The sequence below is a fragment of the Lipotes vexillifer genome, unplaced genomic scaffold (genome assembly GCF_000442215.2).
Source record: "Lipotes vexillifer unplaced genomic scaffold, Lipotes_vexillifer_v1.1 scaffold21, whole genome shotgun sequence".
Classification (NCBI taxonomy): Eukaryota; Metazoa; Chordata; class Mammalia; order Artiodactyla; family Lipotidae; genus Lipotes; species Lipotes vexillifer.
Window position 1 is genome coordinate 1590504 of NW_006774065.1, and position 9012 is coordinate 1599515.

The 9012-nt window shown below is 45.0% G+C and overlaps 2 protein-coding genes across 3 annotated transcripts in view; one reads left to right on the forward strand and one right to left on the reverse strand.

Annotated features, from left to right (window-relative positions):
* Positions 1-4019, forward strand: part of EIF2B1 (eukaryotic translation initiation factor 2B subunit alpha) — an 18079-nt gene extending 14060 nt beyond the window's left edge. Inside the window, exons 7-9 of one of the 2 annotated variants that reach the window (XM_007448661.1) lie at positions 892-967; positions 2264-2389; positions 3080-4019. In XM_007448661.1, the coding sequence (XP_007448723.1) occupies positions 892-967; positions 2264-2389; positions 3080-3244 (367 nt within the window). In that variant the 3' untranslated portion in view covers positions 3245-4019. The remainder of the gene's footprint in view (positions 1-891; positions 968-2263; positions 2390-3079) is intronic. The other variant, XM_007448662.1, reaches the window with a different exon arrangement.
* Positions 4020-4367: 348 nt separating this feature from the next.
* The window catches only part of DDX55 (DEAD-box helicase 55), a 15723-nt gene continuing 11078 nt past the window's right edge, over positions 4368-9012 (reverse strand). The window contains exons 9-14 of the mRNA XM_007448663.1: positions 8680-8811; positions 7754-7846; positions 6555-6669; positions 5913-6081; positions 5128-5420; positions 4368-4865 (exon numbers count right to left, since the gene is read on the reverse strand). Of these exons, the coding sequence (XP_007448725.1) occupies positions 4689-4865; positions 5128-5420; positions 5913-6081; positions 6555-6669; positions 7754-7846; positions 8680-8811 (979 nt within the window). The 3' untranslated portion in view covers positions 4368-4688. The remainder of the gene's footprint in view (positions 4866-5127; positions 5421-5912; positions 6082-6554; positions 6670-7753; positions 7847-8679; positions 8812-9012) is intronic.

The following is a 9012-nucleotide window of genomic DNA, read 5'->3' on the forward strand; positions in this document are numbered from 1 at the left end:
CTCGCGCCCGTCTCTGGAGCTCCTTTAGGCAGCGCTCTTAAAACCCCTCTCCTCGCGCACCAGGAAACACAGAGGCAAGAAAAGGTCTCTTGCCTCTTGGGTAGGTCCAGACTTTTCCCCGGACTCCCTCCCGGCTAGCCGTGGCGCACTAACCCCTTCGGGCTATGTTCAAGCCGCCAACCCCAGTCCTCTCCCTGAGCTCCGACCGAAACCGAAACCCCGAAACCGAGCCTCAGCTCGCAGCCCCGCCCGCCCCCGGCGGGTGAGCACACGAGCCTCTCGGGCTGGTGAGCGCCGGTCGGCGCCGATCCTCTGTGCGGGAATCTCTCCGCTTTGCCCTCCGCGCCCCTGTTGCTGCGCTGTCCTCCGCGGCTCCGAAGCTCCCCGCTCCGCCTCCCGCAATCTCTGCCCGCGAAGGGGCTCCTAGTGTGTGGAGACCTTTCCTCCTTCACGGCTCCCTCCCACTGGTGCAGGTACCGTCCTTATCCCTTTGTCTCTGTTTATTCTTTTTTCTCTTGCCCTACCCAGGTACGTGGGGAGTTTCTTGCCTTTTGGGAGGTCTGAGGTCTCCTGCCAGCATTCAGTAGGTGTTCTGTAGGAGTTGCTCCACGTGTAGATGTATTTCTGGTGTATCTGTGGGGAGGAAGGTGATCTCTGCGTCTTACTCCTCCGCCATCTTGGAAAGAGTCGCCACCAAAACAGGTCTTGGTGCCCCTGTAGCAGAACCGGTAACAGTGCCAGGGGTTGTCTCATGAGTTCAGTGCTCTTTGGAAGAAAGTTATGAGAGGAACTTACCTTGGTGAAAATGGAGTATTAATCTTTGCAGGCGACGATGCTACTAAGAAGAGCAAAGAAAAGGGAGCATTAAAAAATTGCTTTTAATTTCCTTAGCTACATCATGGAGAAAGTGGATCTTGTCATCGTTGGTGCTGAAGGAGTTGTTGAAAACGGAGGAATCATTAACAAGGTAGGAGCATCAGTTCTCCACAGGCCCTTGCTCAGGGCATGGAGGTACATCACTGACCTCAGACATCCAGCTAGCACTGTATTGTTAACGATTCGTTCCTCTAACCCTGCTTAGCTTCAAGACTCCACCACTGCAGCCAGTGGCTTCCCAGTTCCCATGAGCCATTGCAGCGGTCAAATTTTGTTCATATTTCTTCCTGCTTTGGAGACTGATTTGTGTAAATTAGGAGAATGTAATTTATATTTTTTCAAAACATGCTTTAACTGGAATTGAGTTTTTGGTTGGTTTTTCTTTTTAATGGAGCATATTTGACATCAGTATAATGTTTTAAAATTTATCTGTTGCTTAACATGGAAAGATTTCATGATAGTTTGTTGTATGTGGTAATATATAACATAAAAATTTGCCATTTTAATCATTCTTAAGTGTACAGTTGAGTGGAATTAATTACACTCACATTGTTGTGCAGCCGTCACCATTGTCTGTCTTCAAAACTTTTCCATCACCCCAAACTGTCACCATTAAGCAAAACTCCCCATTTTTCTCTCCCCATCCCCTAATCTTTCTCCCTCCATAATTTTTGCCTATTCTAGGTACCTTATATAAGTGGAATCATACAATATCTGTCCTTTTGAGTTTGGCTTATTTCACTTAGCATGATGTTCTCAAAGCTCGTCTATATTGTAGCATGTGTCAGTGCTTCATTCCTCTTTATGGCTGCATAATGTACCACATCACATTTGTTTATCCATTCATCTGTTGATGGATACTTGAGTTGTTTCTATCCTTTGACTATTGTAACTCATGCTGCTATGAACACGGGTGTACAATTACCTATTTGAGTTCCTGTTTTCAGTTCTTTGAGGTATATACCTAAGAGTGGAATTGCTGGGTCATATGGTATTTCTGTGTTTGGCTTTTTGAGGAACTGCCAAACTGTTTCCCACAGTAGCTACACCATTTTACGTTCCTACGAGCAACGTACAAGGATTCCAGATGTCTCTACATCCTTGCCAACACTTGTTCTTTTAACGATGGCCATCATAGGAGATGTGAAGCAGTATCCCTTTGTGATTTTGACTTGTGTTTCTCTAATGACTAAGAATCTTGAGTATCTTTTCATGTGTCTATTGACCATTTGTATATCTTTGGAGAAACGTGTTTTCTTTTTTAAAGGTCTTCTTTAATTCCAAAGCCAGAAGTACATATATTACGTTCACTCATATACTTTCTGTTGCTTCCACTTCAGATATGCTATAAGATCTCACCCTTCTCCGCTTTTCTCTGACTTCCCAGATTGGAACCAACCAGATGGCCGTGTGTGCCAAAGCACAGAACAAGCCTTTTTATGTTGTTGCAGAAAGTTTCAAGTTTGTACGGCTCTTCCCACTAAACCAGCAAGATGTCCCAGATAAGTTTAAGGCAAGAGTTTTACATATTTGAAGGGGTATCTGAGTCTAAACTGAAACCTTTGAAGAAAAACACAGTGCTAAGAATGTTCCATTAAGTTATTCACTTCCCACTGCTATTTTTTCCAATACTCAGGATACAAAGGTAAGTTGGTGGCTGTTGAACAGCCTAATTTGTCCCCAGAATTTAAGTCTTTGTCTCTCATTCAATTGAGCACTAGATACTGGCCAAGGAGGCAGGGGAAACTGGTAATAGTCGAAGTTTTGGCTCAGCTGTCTGGGCTCACTTGCCATCTCCACCACTTACTAACCATGTGACCTTGGGCAAGTCCTTTCATTGTAAGCTCTGTGAACTTCAGTTATCTGTACAAGGGTCATGACAGTTCTGAGATAATCCATTGGAAGAACTTAGCACAGTGCCTGGCACTTAGTAAGCACTCTATAAATGCTCTAAATGGTTGTCTTGAGAGGTCTGGAGGAGTTAAGCACACCGGTGAGGGGACACGTGGCTTAAGTTTTTCTTTAATGATCTGCTCACCCAAGCCACACTCGTCCCCCTCGCCAGTGTGCTGCACAGCTGGCTTCCCCCCATTTCCAGAGAGCACTTTGAGGCAGGAGCACACTAATTGCTCAGGCCAAGGCCTCTCCAGTTCAGAGCCCTGAACACGTGGGGCAGACTAACGTATGCTTCCTGTCTCCTCAGTACAAGGCAGATACTCTGAAGTCCACGCAGACTGGACAGGATCTCAAAGAGGAGCACCCGTGGGTCGACTACACCTCCCCTTCCTTAATCACACTGCTGTTTACAGACCTGGGGGTGCTGACACCTTCAGCAGTCAGCGACGAACTCATCAAGCTCTATCTGTAACCGCCGGGCCCTTTCCTGCCGGCGAACAGCTGATGCTGGGAGCAGCCTCTTGGCCCCTCAATGAGCCAGGCCAAAACTGAATTGTTTTTTATGAAATTTTATCGACTAAGGACTTAAAACCATACATCTTGGAGAATTTTTTATTCATTTCAGCCCCATCTAAAATATGTTCATGGTTCCCCTAGAACCCAACCTAAATTGTGCTTATGGTTTCCAGACACTTTCATTCATTTCCAGTTTCCAGAAATACAAGTTAGATTATTGGCTACTTGACTGATGAAAGAAGATGTGCCCCGTCCCCCTCCCTTCATCTTCCCCACACTCCAGACTTATCTGCCAGAAGCATCAATGAAAGCCATGCAGGCCTAAGAGAGCAGGGGTCCTAACTGCAGCCAGGCGCCCCTCCAGCAACCAACAGCCACCCAGGACGCAGGCTACACGGTGCTGTGTGAGAAAGGCAGGAAACACTTGCTGAATCTGCATCATCAGGCTTCCAGCAGTGAACATGAGCTGAGGGCTGTCATCTCCAAAAAAGGATCAAGCCAAACAGAGTGGAAACTAACATGAGAACCCAAGACAGGGAGAAACAGCGTCTTTGGCAGGAGTATCCTGCACGCCTCACCACTTACAAAGACGCCTTCCAGAATATTTGCAAACTTTAATTCTGTATCTGGGAAAGATGTGAATTTAAACATGTTTGGGTCCTAAACAGCTTTTTTAAAATTGTTCTTGGGAACAGTTCAGCATCTTTTCAAATAAATTGTATGAAAGATTTTGATATGGCGTTGCATCGGTACTGCAAGCTGACCCCAGGCCCAAATGTATTGTCCATCTTGGTAAAGACACTATGCAGCCACCTTCACACACTTAAGGCACAATTAGAATGAAATACAGTTTATTCAACAGAAGGCATAATAATTTTCTCCAGAATGACTTGCTTCCTCTGTTTTTCAGATACTCACCAATAAAACAGTACTAGGGGCTATGCAGGTGTTTTGCACACAGTACATCAAAGAGAGAACTGAAGTCCAGGAAGGACATTCAGGGAGATCAGGTGCCTGAAAACACTGAGGAATTTTTAAAGGCCTAAAATCAAGTCGACATCAGTATCTCTATGTTAAAAAATAAGTATAAAATAGCCACCAAAAAATGAGCTCTTTGAGTAACCCATCAAAATAAATATTGACATCTGTTATTTACACTCAGTTAATTTACATTTTCTTCTGTTAGACTCCAAAGGCTGGTATGTTTTTCATAAAATATTCATGAGCGTGAAACCCCTCACATCTCCGCCGTCTGCAACAGCAGCTTTGGGAGAGGTGGTTCTTCCCAGACGTCTGCTGAAGTTCTGCTGTTCAGTAGACGCAAGCACAAGCTATCTGTGAGCGCAGGGCAGCTCCTGGCATTCCCGTTGCTCTCGTGCATTTCGCTTGAGCGGCAGGAATCAGCAGTCATCTTCCAAATCTGAGATCCCCAAATCTGCTGTCTTGACTGATGTTGTGCCACTTGTCAACAGCCCCTTCTCGAGTTCTTCTTCAGTAATTTTGCCTTTTTTAAACTTTTTCAAGAGCCTTGTGTCATTAAGAAGTTCTTCCATGTCCTCATCTTCGATATCAGAACCCTGAGTGCACAAGAGATCAACAAGCTACTGAATTTCTCAGCAGCAGTGTTCTAAGTGAAACCAGCAATTTTTAATCACTAACTACTTGCTCTTAGATCAGCTTCCACAAACACAGGGCATTCCCCACCCAAGCCACCAAGGCAGTATAGAAATCTGAGAGTCCTATGCAATTCCTATTAGAAGATAACTATATACTACACTTCAGTGAAACTTGTTCAGAATTCTAAGCTGAGTATTTCAATAATAAAAATGCAAACTTTACCTCTTCCCTTTTCCTTTTTTCATTCCGTTTTTTCTTCTTTTCCTTTTTGGCCTTCTGCTTTGACCAAGCTTTATTTTTTATGAATTTTCTCCTCCCTTCATTTTCTGTTTTCTCTTTTCTTTGTTGCTCCAATAGCTTCTGCCTCTGCTTTTCTCTGATTTTATCTTTAAATGGAATGGTGTCTGTACTGACGTCCACAGGCACGAAATCTGGAAACTGCTTTCCTCTCAGCTCTGGCATCTTGGGCATCCTCAGCAGGCCAAAACCTCGAGCAAGACTTGCAAAATCGAGATCTGATTAAACCAAAACATTGCAGATAGCACACCCAAAATAGGATTATAAGCATCAACCCACAGAACATTCACAGCAATATAATTTTGTCTACCTAAATGATCTAATGGGCTCATTTTAATTAGAATTAAAATAATTACATTTTTACTAAAAAGGAGTACTCAGCAGCCAGTGTATTCTCTGTCTACTCAAACCCAAGGAAGACTGTCTTTTATTTTATTTTTATTTATTTTTTTGGCTGCGCTGCACAGCACATGGGATCTTAGTTCCCTGACCAGGGATCGAACCCATGCCCCCTGCAGTGGAAGCTCGGAGTCCTAACCACCGGACCACCAGGGAATTCCCAGGAAGACTTTCTTTTAAATGTTTAGAATACATTAACCCTGGCATAGGCCTGACATTTTTATAAAACAAAGCAGTTTCATACTTGTAATACTTCTAAAACCATCAGGTGTTTCAGATGGAGATAAATTATGTGAAGAAGTCCAACTTACCCTTTAATCTGAAGATGAGGTTACACTCATGCTTTGCATAAGCCTGGATGTACGACACAAAAGCTTGCATGCCCTTTTCAAACACAGCTCTGTCAGCCAGGGCCATGGACTTGAGCTTTGGAAGGAGGTCTACTGTGTTCTCCTGGACTTTCATCTCCTGCAGGGGGCACTGCACAGGGACCACAGCGTCACTTCTGGCTGGAATCACCTCATCCCCAAGGCTACCCCATAAGAGCCAGTGCCAATAAAACCAAAGGCAGAACAATCCATTTTAATCTTAAAGCAGAGGCCTGGAAGCCCAAATCCAAGCAAAGTATTTTACTTGGTCCAGAAATTATTTTAAAAATTTTAAAGCAAAGTTTAAAATGAGATTTCACCTAACAATCCTGATTTCTGGTTGGAAAGTATGGTAACATAGGTCTATGTTCCCAACTAGTGATACTTAGCTGGGGCCGAGCAGTGGCCGTACCCCAGAGCCTCTCCACAGCCATAAAGCCAGCCAGGTTCCCGCACAGACATCACCAGCCTGGACCCTGTGTGTCTGCAACCCCTAATCTAAGTTCTGGACCCCACTTGCTGGAAAAGAACTTTTTCAACTACCCCAGCACTGGACATTCCGTAGGAAAAAGGAAGACAGCTTACTTTCTGGTTAATTGCAAGGAAACTGACGTACGACTCTTCCATGGGAAGGAGAAACACAAGCGCGCTGCCGCGGCAGCCAATGCGGGCTGTGCGGCCACAGCGATGCACAAAGGCACTGTGAACAACAAGGGGCGGGAACATGGTCACCACGTGACGGTGGCCGAGCAGAGCACAGGCCTGCAGCCGCACGGCTGATGCACCTAAAATGACCCGAGGAGTTCCATCCCAACCCGCCGCTGATTAGTGCTACAGAAGAGCTGGCTGTTAAAGTACACGTGCAAACCAGAGAGGGTTCTGTTAGACATTTACTGTGAACTATGAAACTTTTTAAATTTATGCCTATCTGATGGTACAGGTAGGAGGACGCAGTCTCAGTAGAAAATCTGAAAAACAATGAAAAGCGTAAAAAAGAAAATAAAAGTGACCTATGAGGACCGCCCCCCCAGGAAGTAACAACTATTGCTTAGGAGTTTGTATTTACAGCTGCTTTCCTATGTTTGGAGGCATTTATCAGGAATATATGCTTGCTTTCAGAGAATAACTGACATCTTCATATATGGTGTATATACTGTTCTCCTTTAAACACTCTATCATGTGCATTTCTGCAAGCACTTTAAGGGACTTCCCTGATGGCCCAGTGGTTAAGACTCTGCACTTCCAGTGCAGGGGGCATGGGTTCCATCCCTGGTCAAGGAAGTAAGATCCCACACGCTGTGTGGCGCAGCCAAAAAATTTAAAAATAAATAAATAAATAAAAAAGATCTACTAAAAAGTATTTGAGGGGGCTTCCCTGGTGGCACAGTGGTTGAGAGTCCGCCTGCCAATGCAGGGGACACGGGTTTGTGCCCCGGTCCGGGAGGATCCCACATGCCGTGGAGCGGCTGGGCCCGTAAGCCATGGCTGCTGAGCCTGCGCGTCCAGAGCCTGTGCGTCCAGAGCCTGTGCTCCACAACGGGAGAGGCCACAACAGTGAGAGGCCCGCGTACCGCAAAAAAAAAAAAAAAAAGGTATTTGAAAATGACTGAAATTTCAGTGATAATATAGTATCACTATTGACCTATCAATGATAACTCACCAGTTCCCCTATTTTTGCTATTTCGTAATGTTTTGACAACCATCATTATGTTTTCTTCCTCAGGATTCCTATTTCATTAGCCTAGATTCCTAGACAGAGGGGGTAACATTCTCTCATGCTGTACCTGGCATTGCTGGGAGGGTCGTACTGCAAAACCCAGTTTACTTCAGGAATATCTATTCCTCGGGCCATCACGTCAGTGCACACTAAAATCCCACTAGAAAATGAGAAAACACCACGCTGAGTAAGGAGTCCACTGTTTCCCCCACCATCAAGCAGTCTTTACTGAGGGATGACAGTTAATAACACAGGTTGCAGAATCTCTCACAGAAGCAAATATATAGGAATAACATTTTGATTTTTCTTTCTAAGAACCTCTAGGACTTTACAAGTTCTTAGTGAAATCTGTAAAGAGGTGGGGAGGAAGCACTGAAAAGATTTTTTAAATTAGCATATTTCCATTGAGGGGAAAAAAAAAAAACCCACAGTATTTGGTCTAATCTTTTGCAGCCGTTTAAAAAAAAACAAATGAAATTTTCCCTCTCAGACTGTCATGTATCCATCAATTCTATCACTTTGCCTAAAAGATTGCTTTTAACATAGCCAGAAGGCTCAATGATTAAGAAACACAGAGAAGTATTATTTCTACGCACAAACAGAATCAAGTTATGATCACTAGAGCCACAAGTTCCCTACAGCCTAGCCACCAGCTGACGATCTACAGCCTTTAACGGGTTGCTCCTGTCTGTTCCGTCATTCAACAAACAGCTACCAAAGCCCCACCGGGAAGCGAACACGACACACAGGTTCCCGTTCTTATGGAGCTTACAACCTAGCAGGGAAGTTGACAGATAAGTAAAGAAGTCAGTGTAGCAAAGTGTAATGGGGTCAGGACAGAGGGCAGGGGCTCTGGATATTTATACAGAGATGTGATAACCAGGTTGGAGGAGGAAGAGAGTGCCAGGGAAACACGTGAGGGTTTCGAGGCAGAGCAACCTGCAAAAGAGCAGAGTGGCTGGAGATCCGCCATCTCCAAGGAAGCCAACCCACCTTTGCAATTTGCGGAACTCCGTGAAGATCTTATTGCGCTTATATTTCATCTTTCCGTGAATGCACATTACCTTCACGCCCTTCACCAGGGCCTCCAGAGCCTTTCCATAGTACTCCACGCAGGCGCAAGTGCTGAGAGAGGGGACAGAGGGCTTAGAGTCATAGGCCGCCCTGGTCCTCCTGCGATGGGGGGAGGGAGGCCGCGAGCACTAGATGCAGTGGGGACCACCCAGTCCTCCCGGGAGACTTCAGAGGAGAATGGCTGTGCTTATCATCCACAACTAAGCTCTCGGCCAGGGGAAGGCCAATCCTTTTACAAAACCCCTTCAGCAG